General features: G+C 34.9%; 1 protein-coding gene across 1 annotated transcript in view; it reads right to left on the bottom strand.

Annotated features, from left to right (window-relative positions):
- The window catches only part of RHBDL2 (rhomboid like 2), a 38,714-nt gene that overhangs the window by 1,865 nt on the left and 22,560 nt on the right, over nucleotides 1-14,289 (bottom strand). The window contains exons 6-8 of the mRNA XM_015598785.2: nucleotides 13,318-13,333; nucleotides 4,619-4,719; nucleotides 2,844-2,904 (exon numbers count right to left, since the gene is read on the bottom strand). Coding sequence (XP_015454271.1) covers nucleotides 2,844-2,904; nucleotides 4,619-4,719; nucleotides 13,318-13,333 — 178 coding nt within the window. The remainder of the gene's footprint in view (nucleotides 1-2,843; nucleotides 2,905-4,618; nucleotides 4,720-13,317; nucleotides 13,334-14,289) is intronic.

The following is a 14,289-nucleotide window of genomic DNA, read 5'->3' as shown; positions in this document are numbered from 1 at the left end:
GAGCAAGTACAAAGTCCCTAAGGCAAGAATGTGCCTGGTGTGCTTGAAGAATACCAAAGCAGTTGACCTGGCCCTGTAGGTGATTTTCAAAATGTGGTTCCTCCCCTAGAGCAGCAGTAGTAGCATCACCTGAGAACTTATTAGAAATTAAGTCTCAGGCCCACCCCAGACTTATTGAATCAGAAACTGTGAAGGTAAGGCTCACAGGCTGTGTTTTAACAAGACTTCCAGGTGATTCTGGACTACAGTTAGGGATAAAATGATAGGTGATGAGCAAGGGACAGACCACGCAGGAGCTTTATGGGTTACTGTAAAGACTTTGACTTTTATTCTGAGTGAAAATTTTTGAGCACAGGAGTAACATGATCTAACATATTTTTAAATCATCATTCTGACTGCTGTATAAGGTAATAGACTATATGGGAGCAAGGACAAGTGCAGGAAGACAAACTAGATTACTACTACGGCAATCCAAGTGAAGAATGATGGTAGTGTCTTATACATGAAGAAACCAGGACACAGAGGTTAATTACTTGCCAAAGGCCACACAGCTCAGAGGCAACGGCAGGATTTGAACCTTAAGCAATCTGGCTCCACTCTCATCTACTACACTAATTGCCTCTAATTACCATTAGGAGTACTGAAGATGGGCCAAGAAAGGGAATGAGTCCACATTCTCCAATGGAACAGAGAACCAGAACCTAGACATTCTTCAAATAAGTCTGATCTGTGCTGCAAAAGGAGCCTGTGGGGTTTCTTGGCCTAGAACTCCGGTGTATATGTGCAGCACTTGGAAACATCTCATGCAGCTGTCACATTCCACACCCATCCCCCAATTCCCTGTGCTCTACTTACTGAGCCACTGTGTCCTAGGAGATGGAGAAACCCTGTCCTTGCCTTTGGGAAAATAGCATCAGACCATGTGTTCTGGCTAGTTTCCTTTTCAATACTGTATTGAGGTTAAAGTCACTGGGCAGGAATTGAGGTTATGGAAATATTCAATATTAATTTAATTGTGAAATGACTATTACACAAAGTTCTGGATAAATGTGGCTGTATGGTATTTTCGATCATTTGCATTTCCTAGTCCAGTGTAAATAACAGAGATATGGGACCAGGAAAGTATAAGAAAACCACTGCCAGAGAACAGGGCTGACTTACTGGAAACAGTTACTCTGATCTAGTTCTGGGGTAGGAGGCCTCCTCTCAAAAAGACTGTCATGTCAATTTCTCTATTTCTTCCTTATCTCGCCCTCTTCCAACACATCTCTGCCTGGCTCTTTCTGCTTCCTAGGAGTTTGCTTCTAAGTTGCTGCAGTCTCTACACTGAGACATCTTCCCACCTGAAAAGAAGCCTTTATTCTAATAAACCGAATCATTATCCTCACTACAGACTTGACACTCATTTTAAGAGAGTTGCCTTTATATGGATTTTTTTTTTTTTTTGAAGGATGAAAATGTGAGATTTCCTTAACGTTTTCCGAAGGGAAGCTGAGTTGCTTCATTAGAAAACATTTCCAACAAATAATGCTTAATGAAAGAAGGTCCTTGAGACCAGTTGTCCTTCACAATTAAGAATAATTTTTACCATTAAATATATGTATACATGTTTCAAGGAAACATGTTTAAAATGAAAATGTACTTGTATTAACCTGGCATGTGTCGTAACTTATCTTCAATAGTAAGTAAACCAGGCCACAGAACTTTTAGAAATGATGTGTGGCAGAAAGTGGGGAAAATTAATGTGTCCTACCTCTGTTTCTAGGATACCATAAAAGTCCATCATTCAGTGACTTTATTACTTACTTCAAGAATGACATAACATATATAAACTACCTCTGGAGAAACCCTGTGCATGAGGAAAGGCTTTTTTACTCCAACATTGACTAGTATTAAAGAAGAGTATAAAAACGATTTCCCCATCGGGAGTTTGAGGCTTATTTTTTAAAAGTTATTCATAATTACTCAAAAGAAGCCGATTGAAGACCCAGGTAATTTGTGTAACAACATGTTTTGATCAAAGAGCTTGTCCCTTAGTTCTAGTTGTGACTCTTAACTCCGGTGGCAGTTCTGCTCCCACCGGAACTCTCCTAACTAACTCCCAGACGCTTTCCCTCCTGTCTGTGCCTACAACTTTCTCTCACTTCTTGGATTCTTGCTCTTGTTTTTGTCTGCCCTGCCACCATCCAAAATCCACCCTAACTTTCAGACTCAGCTAAAATTCTACCTCCTCTTTAGATTGAACACTCTAAACTCCTTTAGCAGGTTATTCTCTACTGTAATTATTGGAGCTGTCAAGAGCCATCTTAGTCATCCTCATAGTTCCCTGACCTCTCAGTTCCTTCCCCTCTGCTCTCATCTCCAATCCTCAGCCACCGCTCCATTCTTATATTTTAGATCATTTTTATTTTAACTTGGAAATTTAGAAATTGTGGAAGAAAATAAATTATATCGGTGGCTTTCAAAGTAGACTATATCAGTAGCTTTCAAGCTTTCCTTTTTCAGAAAAAAATTATATACAGAATCCAGTATGTGAACAAGAAAAATTCAGTATATAAAACATAAATTTGAAGTTCTTGTGTTTTAAGTAGACAGAGCTTTGCTTTTTTGACTTCCCCAACTTCAGAAAGAAACTGAAAGCAAAAACACTGCTGAGGCATGTCTAAGAATCACCTGTGAGAACCCCTCCTTTTACACCTTTCTGCTTTGACCTATGGAGCCAACAATTTTCTAACTCTAGGCTAGCAATCAACTTACAGGTTAGTGTTTAGGAAATGTGAGAAGACCTCTGAAGATTGAAGCAGTAAAATTGAAGGTGTGAAGTATTCAAGAAACAAACTTACTTATAAGGATGATGATCAGTAGTCTGACAATTCCAAAGGCAGGAATCATTTCTCGAAAATTCTTGCAAAGATATAAATAATAATAAGACAAACTATTGGCAAATGAAACCTCTTCATCTGCTTTTTCATTTAAAATAAAGTTTGAGTGTCAAATATTTGCAAAAAACAAAGCATTGGTGAAACAGCCCAGTTTTCAAAAGTATTTGGGAAGTACAACACTGGTGCACTTTGGAGAACAAAATGAAACATGGTATTTAATTCTATGATACAAACTAGGCATAATTTTATTATCAGGAAATAATCTAAATATAAGTAATATAAAATCAACACTTAATATGTGATAGATGATAGATAGATAGATAGATAGGCAGGCAGATAGATGCTGTCAAACAAGTCTGATGAACTATTTCCAAGTTTTTTTGGTTGAAATTCATTTGACACTTCTTTTTCCTCTTTCCAGGCAGGAGTTAAGAAAGACTTAACTAAAATTTGAGTATTACCTTAATTTTTGAGATAATTTGAAAAAAACTTGTAAACGTTGGTCAAAAAAAAACAGTTTGATTTTAGGTTTGAAAAATCTCAGCCCAGCTTGCAGTACCCTTGCAGTGCTACAAGAGAGCTGATCAGAAAGACATTTCACTTCCATTTACTGAGTTACTTCTCTCTTCCCTTTCAAGTTATTAACTCTCTTTCCAAGTAGTAAAGATGCAAGGATAGCTGTTTATTCTAAATCAATTATTTTCAAACTGTTGTGACCATGACCTACAGTAAGAAATAATTTACATAATCCAGTACACGCATAAATCAAATAGTACTTTTATTACACATGGTGCATACGGAAATATTTTTCATATTTTTCTTTTTGTTTAATTTTTCACAACAGTTAAATTGAGTTCAAACAACTAATGGATTTTAATCCAAAGTTTGAAAAACATTTTTCTAAATGACTTCTATTTTTGAAACAGTTTTATAATTGCCTCATATTTTTCCTCCTACAGTATTTTTAAAGTATAAATATAAATAAAATATAAATACTCTTTATTTTAAAGTATACCTGCATGGTTAAAGACTTAACTATCCAGGATTTTAGCCTGTTTTAAAAAGTAGTTGGCATTCTCGCATACTATATCATGGGAGTGTAAAATAGTATGTAAACTTTGGAGGGCGATTTGGCTTTAAAATCCACTTCTAGGAGTTTATCCTACAAAAAAATTACACAAATGCGAAAAGGTAAATGTAAAAGAACATTCTTTACATCATTATTTGTAAATGTGAAAAGCTAGAATCACCTCACATTGTTTTACAATGAAAGATTAAGTCAAGATACAGCTCGATAGAGGATGCTATGAAACACTTGAAAAGATTGAGGTGGATTTCTGTGTACTGATGTGGGTAAGTGGTTAGAATATTATTCAGTGTTAAGATACAGAACAATGTAAGTGTGGTTCCATTTTTGCAGTATTGATAAGATTTGAATACATATTTTTTTAAAAAGGTCTGAAAGTATATATATCAAACTTAACAAATATTGTATTGGGGATTTTGACTTTCTATTTTTCAATTTAAAATTTTATTTAGTATTCATTACTTTTGAGATCAGGGGAAAAAATAAAGATAAAATACAAAAGAAAAACTCTGGTGGTCAAGAGGAAGATGAATTCTCAGTAAATATTGATAAATGAAGATTCCCCAAACCAAATACCAGTTACTGTTTTGTTTGTTTGTTTGTTTGTTTTATAAAAAAGGTCTATAGATTTCATTCCCAAAGTTCTTACCACTAGGACATTCATAAAATAGCCTCCCATCAGAGCATAGACTCCTCCTGAAGCACCCACAAGATATTTGAGTGGGTCAAAGATGGAGCTGGCAAGGGATCCTAAAGAAATAAAACAAAAAGGATCAAATATGACTATAAGAATCATGAGAGATAAATCTTTTTAATCTAAGGTAAAAGTTTGGGTAACAAGCAACATATTCACTTTGTCCCTTCCATACTATAAACATATAGCTATGTGGGCTAATTACCTTAATTTTTCCAAAACATTAAATGTTCAATATGAAGACAGTATAATAGTGATAAAACTACAGACTCTGGAGCCAGAATTACCAGAATTACCAGCTGTGTGATTTGAGCAAGTCTTAACTGCTCTGTGCTTGAGTTTCTCTACCGTCAAAATATTGATTTAATAGAATTTACCTCAGTAAGTTATCAGGGGAAGCTGATATGTGCATGATGTTTAGAACACTGCCTGACAGGTTTTATATACTTGTTAGCTATTGTTTCAGAGTAGCCCATTGTTTAGCCAAAACTACTGAAATATCATAGACATGCCAACATTTTATTATCTAATGGCTAACTTTCTCATAAAGTCTAGACGTGGCCTCAGAATCTTTCTCAACATACCATTCAATCAGATTCACCAAGCAAGATGAAACCTATTTGGTAACTCAATCTTAGATTGCCTGAACCAAAACGGCTTTAGAACCACCTTGTGCAAACTCTGAGGTGTTCTCTCTATACTGCTTAGCTCTATTACTTAGTCTCTTGCTTTCAAGGCCCTCCTTCATTCCATAGGAATGGTATAATACCTACTTTGTGCAGGAAAGACAAAGTGTCTGACCTTAGGAATCTTACAAATGGATGAGCAAACAATTTTAAAATGCAGGATATAACAATTCTAATTTTTAAAAAGTAGCAAATTTGCCATGGAAGCACCTAGGAAGGAATGACTTTCACAGCAGAGAGGATGGAGGCCCTGATACTCAGAAGAAGGAAATATCTTTTTGATTAGACTGAAGAATCTTTAACATTTAGACATTGAAAACAAAGAGAAAGAAGATATTTAGGACTTAGGGATCTGGAATAGCAAAGACATAGAAATGAAGGTATATGGATGACTGAAGATCAGTGAGTAGTAGTTCAATAGGGTTAGAGCAGTGGTTCTCAAATGTTAAACTACAGACTAGGGTTGAGGTGGTTGCATCTTAATCAAATGAGAAATTTATTTTTAGACTACAAATACAAATGTCCACTCTGACCATGATGGAGTTCCAAGGATTAGATTTACCCTCTCACCTGGAATAGCTAAAAGCACAGGACAAAATATATAAAACAATAGTCCAAGATACTGGACATCAGATAACAAAAGACAATGAACCCTAAGAGACAAAAATAAATGAGATGAGTTATCTGATTTCCCAGTTTCCTGCCTTGAAAGAGGTTACAGGGCTGCAGTGCATGAAGGGAGAACCTGGATAGATCTCAGTAAGTTGATGAAATAGAGTTTAGAGTCCAGAAAGATCTAGACAGCTAGAGTTTGAAAGACAACACCAGAGAGGACAGAGCTGCATAGAGAACTCTAGAGAAGATCATGTGAGGAAATTATCTGAGCCAAGAAAGGAACCACCAGAAAGGAGTTGAGAGGAAAGTACCTCCTGCTCACACTACACCAGAGAGGCTAAGCAACTTTCCAAACTAGAAACATCATAATTTATGGGGCATTGAGTAAAGTATGCAGGAGGGTCCTACACCAGCAGTGGGGAATACTTAGCACTAAACATGACTCAAAACATAGTTTCAACTAGCAAATCTTACCAGAAAGGGTCAAACTGGCTTCCAAGTAACTGAGTTACAGAACAAATCTAAGAAATATTTATAGGAATACAGTAATATTCACCATCCAAAGTTAAAATGTCTAACATCCAAACAAAAATTGGTAGATATTCAGAGAAGCAGGAAAATATGACCCATAGTGAAGAGAAAAAATCAATTAAAACCTACCAAAACTGACACAGCTGTTAGATTTAGCAGATTAGGGCAATAAATAATTATTACAACTATATTCTATATGTTCAAACGTTAAGTAGAGACATATAAGATATAAAACAGACTCAAACTTCTAAAGATGAAAACGACAATGTCTAAGATAAAAAAATAAACTTGTTGGGATTTTGGCAGATTGGACATTGCAGAAGAAAAGATAAGTGAACATGAAGACATAGCAAACTATCCAAAATGAAACACACAAAGAATATTTTTTAAAATACATATAGTATCATTGAGTTGTGGGTCAATTTCAAGCAGCCTAAAAAATACATAATTGGATTCCCCAAAAAAGAAGAGAGAAGGCAAGTACAGAAAAAATGTTTGAAGAAATTATGGCCAAATTTTCCACAGTTTTATGAAAATTATAAACCCACAGATCCAAGCAGCTCAACCAACCCCAAGCACAAGACACATGAAGAAAACCACATCAAGGCACAATAAAATCACACAGCTCAAAACAGGGAAAATCTTTAAAAAATAGCCATAGTAAAAAGACAAAGATGCTAAATGATTTCTCACTGAAAACGAAGCAAATGAGAAAACAATAGAGCAAAATCTTCTCAACAAACGATGCTGGAACAATTAGATATCCACATGCAAAAAAGCATCCCTTCAATATACCTCATACTGTGTATAAAAAGGGATCACAGACCTATATGTAAAGCCTAAAATTATAAAACTTCTAGAACAAAACATAGGAGAATCTCTGCGACCTTGAGCTAGGCAAAATTTCCTAGCTATGACACTAAAAGCACAATTTCTAAAATTTAAAAACTGATAAATTAATCAAAATTTAAAACTTCTAGTCTTCCAAAGATACTATTAAGAGAGTGAAAAGATAATAGATTAGGAGAAAATATTTGCAAGTCATATATCTGATAACAGACTTGTAATCAGAATATATAATATATATAATAAGGAATATAATCCAATTTTAAATGGGCAAAAGATTTAAATATACTTTAACAAAGAAGATATACGGATAGCAAATGAGCACATAAAAAGATATTCACTATCATTAATTATTAGGAAATGCAAATTAAAACTCAATAAGATATCATTATACACCCAATAGATTGGCTAAAATTCAAAAGATTGATGATACCAAGTGTTGTTAAGGATGTGAAGAAACTACAACTTTTGGTGATGTAAAATGGTAGCACTTTGTACCATATGAACTAACAATTCCACTCGTAGTTATATACCCAAAAGATCCACCCAAAAATTTGTATACAAATGTTCGTATTAGTATTATTTATAATAGCCAAAAAGTGAAAACAACCAAATTTCCATCAGTTGATGAATGGATAAAGAAAATGTGGTATATTCATACAATGGAATATTGTCCAGTAATAAAAAGGAATGAAGCACTGATATGTGCAACAACATGGATAAATGATAACATTATGCTAAGTAAAAAAGACCACATATTATCTGATTCCATTTGTGTGAAATGTCCAGAATGGGCAAATCTAAAAGGACAGAAAGTAAATTAGTGGTTGCCTAAGGCCAGAGAAGGGTTGTAGGGGGAGCAATCGGAAGTGACTCTAATGGGTATAGGGTTTCTTTGAAGGACAAAATTGTTCCAAAATTAGGTTATGATGATGGGTGCATAACCCTGTGAATTAACCCAAAAAAAACCAACACATTTAATTATACGCTTTATCTTTTAATTATACACTTTAAATGAGTGAATTGTATGATGAATTATATCTCAGTAAAGCTATTTAAAAAGTTTGCAAGTTTCTTAAAAATTAAGCGCACCCTATGACAGGATCCAGCCATTCCATTTCTAAGTATTTACCCAAGAGAAATTAATGTATTTATCCACACAAAGTCTTATACACACATGTTCATAGTAGCTTCATTTGCATTAGCCCCAAACTGGAAACAATCCAAATGTCCGTCATCAGAAGATTGGGTAAGCAAATTGTGGTACATCCATACAATGAAATGCTACTTAGCAATAAAAAGGAATCAACTATTGATATACACAACATGAATAAATCTCAAAATTATTATGCTGAGTGGCAGAAGCCAGATGAAAATAAATACTTTATGCTTCCATTTATATAAAATTATAGAAAATGCAAATTAATTTATAATGATCAGTGGTTACCAGGCAAAAGTGGACAGGATGGAGGGAGCACTGATACATTTATTGTCTTGATCGTGATGATAGTTTTTATATACACATATCAAAACATCAAATTGTACACTTTAAATGTGTACAGTTTATTATTTGTCAATTACACCTCACTAAACAGAAAAACAAAAAACTCAGATTCCAAGGCCATATCACCAGAGATTCTGATTCAGTAGATCTGGGTGGGATCTGGATAGCATCAGCTGTAACAAGCTCTCCAGTTGATTCTGATGATCAGTCAGATTGGGGTCCCTGGGCCGAATTGCTTCTCAAGCACCTATACGTTTGTTTAACTGCAGATTCTCATTAATAGGTCTGGTTTGGGGTCCGACATTCTGCATTTTAACAAGCTCCCAGGTGATGTGAATGCTGCTGATCCATGGACCACACTTTGCCAGAAGCAAGAGTAGGGAAACTAGAATTATGTTACCTATGAAGGAATCTAGTAAAAAAGCAAACCAAGAAAGACGATGGGCAAGAGGAAACTTTTTGAGGAGATGGATTTATTTACGGCGGAGATTGTGGTGATGATTTCATGGGTGTATACTTACCTCCAAACTCATGTAGTTGTATACATTAAATATGTACAGATTTTTATATGTCAATCATACCTCAAAAAAAAAAGATTTTTAAAAAAGGACATTTTACATCAAATCTTCCCCTAACCTCTTCATGTATAATTTCTTTTTCAGACATTAGTAAAGAACTTCATTCTTCCATAAAGAGAGAAAGAGAGAGAGAGAGAAAGAGAGAGAGAGGAGTAAGGCAATGGAACCAGGCAGTGAAAGGTAATAAAGAGCAATCTTGGACGTTTTGATTTTCTTTTGGCCTCTGTAAATGTTCTGGGAAGGGTATAATATGATCTGATCTGTGTTTGAGGAAGGTGACCCAGGCAGCAGTGTAAAGTATATACCATAATATCAAAGAGATACCCGCCAAGAAGCTATTGCAAAAATAGGCAAGGATCTGAACAGGTTATTCATGTTCTCCCTTCTCTGAAACTGGGGCAGAGCTGATTCCACAGGTTGAAAACATGCTGTGGAGGAAACACAAAAGGCTTTCAAGGTCAGGAAAAAAGGTGTATGCAGGAACAGAACTAGAAGGTGAATAAACAGGACCCACAAAAGTAGGAGGAGAGTAGGATGGGGAGCTGTCTGTCGCTAAGTCTTGCCAATTCTGTCTCATAGCTGCTTCCCACTCTCCATCCCCACTGCTCTAGGAGGCTGACAAAGTTTTGATTGGTAAAAAAATTGTAAGCACCGCTATGGGTGGACTGTGCCCCAACCCCCAAAAGACATGTTGAAGTCCTAACTCCCTGTAGCATCTCAGAATGTGACCTTATTTAGAAATAGAACTCTTACAGATGAGATTAGTTACAATAAACTCATACTGGAGTATAGTGGGCCCCTAAACCAATATGTCTATGTCCTTATAAGAATAGGAGAGAGGGACACACAAAGAGAGAACACCATGTGACATTGGAGGCAGAGATTGAAGTGCTATGTCTGCAGGCCAAGGAATATCAAGGACAGATGGCCATCGCTGGAAGCTAGGGAGAGAGAGGCAAGGGATCAGAGGAAAGAGCATGATTCTGCTGACACCTTGATTTCAGACTTTTGGCTTCTAGAGCTGTAAGACAATGTAGTTCTGTCGTTTTAAGCCATCCAGTTTGTGGTGCTTTGTGATGGCAGCCGTAGGAAACTAGTATAACCATCCACAACAATATAGGTATGTTTACTGACTTATAAATTACACGTATGTGTGCTACTGCACTAATTTGTTTTTTGAAAACACAAAAATCGAATTTTAAAGGATGGGACATATAAATTACACAATATTTTGTATTGCATAATTAATTAATGAAGTAAAAAACTATTTTTTTTAAGTTTTTTCATTAAAAAAAAAAAAGCCTTAAAGCCATGAAAAGACATGGGGAAACTAAAACATATTACTAGGTGAGGGAAGCCAATATGAAAGGGTTACATGCTCTATGATTCCAACTACATGACATGCTGGAAAAGGCAAAACTATGGAGACAGTAAACAAATCAATGGTTGCCAGGGCTTAGGGGTTGGGGGAAGAATAAATAGGTGGAGCACAGAGGATTTTAAGAGTAGTGAAAATACTCTATGATACCATGATGATACATGTCATTACACATTTGCCCAAAACCGTAGAATATACACAACCAAGAGTGAACCCTGTGTTTTATGGACTTGAGTGATTATGATGTGTCAATGTAGGTTTATCAGTTGTAAGAAATGTACCACTCTGTTGGGGGCTGTTGATAATGGAGGAAGCTGTGCATGTGTAGGGATAGAGGTGTTTAGAAAATCTCTGTATCTTCCTCCCAGTTTTGCTGTGAACCTAAAACTGCTCTAAAAAATAATCTTTAATTTTAAAAAAATCTTTCAATGAGCAGTGTTATTAAATAAGCATCCTATTTTTTAAAAAATCCTGGTTAAATATCATGACACAGAAATACAGATACAATAGTCCCCCCTTATCTGTGGTTTCACTTTCCCGTTTCAGTTACCCTTAGTCAGCCGCAGTCCAAAAATATTCATTCGAAATTCCAGAAATAATTCATAAGTTTTAAATTGAGTGCCATTGTATCATGATAAAATCTCACATCATCCTGCTCCATCCAGCCCAGGATGTGAATCATCCCTTTGTCCAGCATATCCACACTGTACATATAATACAATAAGATATTTTGAGAGACCACATTTACATAACTTTTATTACAGTGCATTGTTATAATTGTTCCATTACATTATTAGTTATTGTTATTAATCTTTTACTGTGCCTAATTTATAAATTAAACTTTATCATAGATATGTATGTATAGGGAAAAACAGTATATAGAGAGTTTGGTACTATCTGTGGTTTCTGGCATGCACTGGGGGCCTTGGAAGCTACCCTTAGCAGATAGGGGGGACTACTGTATACTTCTAAATTCAGTTACTTTCCTATAGAAATTTTTTCTGAATCACTGTCATAGCCAAAATATAAAACTTTTTAAATGATGTATAATTTAAAATGGAAGAACTACATCGTTGGCTGTGCTTATTCCAATTATGCAAAAATTTTGCTGTAATTTGGCTATTAATTCCCACCTTTCCTTATGTCAGTCATTGATTCTTGCAAGCTAATCAGAAAGAGTTGCAATACATAAATTTAAAACTCTTCACTGAGAAATTTTAAAACAGATTAGGAAATTGTTTCCCAGCTCTTAAAGTGAGAACTTGTAAGAGTTATTGCATCATTTTCAGAAGCAAAATCACATAAAAATGGAATGATTTCCAAAGACCAGTTTTCAAAATGTCCTTTTCATAGCATAAATATTTTTGGAAAAGCAGTTGCATTCTTATTCTTTAAGAGAAAATAACATTATGTCCTCAAAAGGACATATTTTGTGTTTGTTTTTTAACATCTGTTAGATAGCTTACTTCTGAAACCCTTTTGTCATCCCAGAAAAAAGCCAGTAAATCAGATAGCCATCTTTTTGTAAAAAAAAAAAAAAAAAGGAAAAATGCAAAAACTAATCTCCAAAATGAGCAGAAAAATGAGAGGAATTACTCTAACTGATTTCAAGACTTATTATGTAGCTGCAGTGGTATCGACTATGTGGTATTAGTGGAGAGATAGATATATCAATCAATGGAACAAAAAAGAGAATCCAGAAATAGTCTCATACAATTACCGCCAACTGATTTTTGACAAAGGTGCAAAAGTAATTCAATGTAGGAAGAATAGTCTTTTCAACAGATTGTTCTGAAGTAATTGGATTTCCGTAGGCAAATAAACAAACATAAAGAACTTCAATCTAAACTTCACACCTTATATAAAAATTAACCAACTCAAATAGATCACATATTTAAATGTAAAACATTAAACTTTTTTAGAAGGTAACAGAGGAGAAAATGACACCAAAAGCATGATTTATAAAAGGAAAATTGATAATTAAACTTCATCAAAATTAAAAAATTTTGCTCCGTGAAAGACCCTGTTAATGATAAGACAAAGTACAGATTGAGAGAAAGTATCTGCAAACTACATATTTGGTAAAGGACTAGGATCTAAAATATATAAAGAACTCTCAAAATTCAACAGTAAAAGAAAATAATTAGAAAATGGGCAAAAGACATGAACAGACATTTCGCTGAAGAAGAGATACAGATGGCAAATAAGCACATGCAAAGATGTTCAACATCACTAGCCATTAGAGAAATGCTAATTAAGACAGTGATAAGATATCATTTCCCACTTATGAGCAAATCTAAAATGAAAAACAGTGGCAACACCAAATGCTGATAAAGATGTGGAAAACTGAATCACTTATACAATAGTAGGAGGAATGTAAAATGGACCAGCCATTTTGGAAAAGACTTTGGATGGTTCTTATAAAACTAAATATGCAACTATCATGCAACCCAGCAACTGTGTTCTTGGACAGTTATGTTAGAGAAATGAAAACTTGTGTTCACAAAACTCTGTACCGATGTTCACAAAAACCTGTACACAAATGTTTACAGCGGCTTTATTTGCAATAGCCAAAAACTGGAAACAACCCAGATATCCTCCAATGAGCAAAGGGTTAGATAAATGGTGGTATATTCATACCATGGAATACTACTCAGCAATAAAAATGAAGTATTGATACATGCAACAACCTAGATAATTAATCTCCAGAGAATTATACAGAATGAAGAAAGCCAATCCCAAAAAGCTATATACTGTATTATTCCATTTATATAACATTCTTGAAGTGAGAAACTTATAGAAATAGAGACCAGATTAGTGGTTGCCCGGGGTAAAGGAGGGTTTGGGGGTGAGAGGGAAGAGGGCATAGCTTGTGGTGTTGGAAATGTGTTGTGTCTTGACTGTATCAATGTGGATATCCTGGTCGTGGTACCGTACTATAATTTTGCAAGCTGTTACCATCGTGGGGTTTGGATAAAGGGTACATGGTACCTCTAGGTATTTACTTCTTACAACTGCAGTGTAAATCTATAATTGCCTCAAAATAAAACATTTAACTTTAAAAAATGTTTCAAATAAATAAATAAATACATACATACATACATAAATACATAAATAAATACATGCATACATACATACATAGCTTTGGGAAAAACTGGATTGCATCTTATACACGTTTCTCTGCATCTTAATTTTTCTTACTTGCCAGTCGTTAATAGAAATCCCATCAAGTTAACTGCTATTGCTAAAATTTATTTCAGTGACTGCTCCGTTAAGAATGTAGATGCACTAAAATGTATTCAATCTAATTCTACCAATAGGTATGACTTTTGTTTCTGATTTTTGCCCTTGCGAAACAATACTGTGATAAATACTTGTGCATCATTCCTCTTATTTCTATAGGATAGACTGAGTGAGATTCCTGGGTTGAAGGAATTTCTGGATTATCTCGCAGAGACTTCCGGATTCTAATGTCTTCATTTGAAAAA

The sequence above is a fragment of the Pteropus alecto genome, unplaced genomic scaffold (assembly GCF_000325575.1).
Source record: "Pteropus alecto unplaced genomic scaffold, ASM32557v1 scaffold39, whole genome shotgun sequence".
NCBI lineage: Eukaryota > Metazoa > Chordata > Mammalia > Chiroptera > Pteropodidae > Pteropus > Pteropus alecto.
This window is presented reverse-complemented; position numbering and strand designations above follow the sequence as displayed.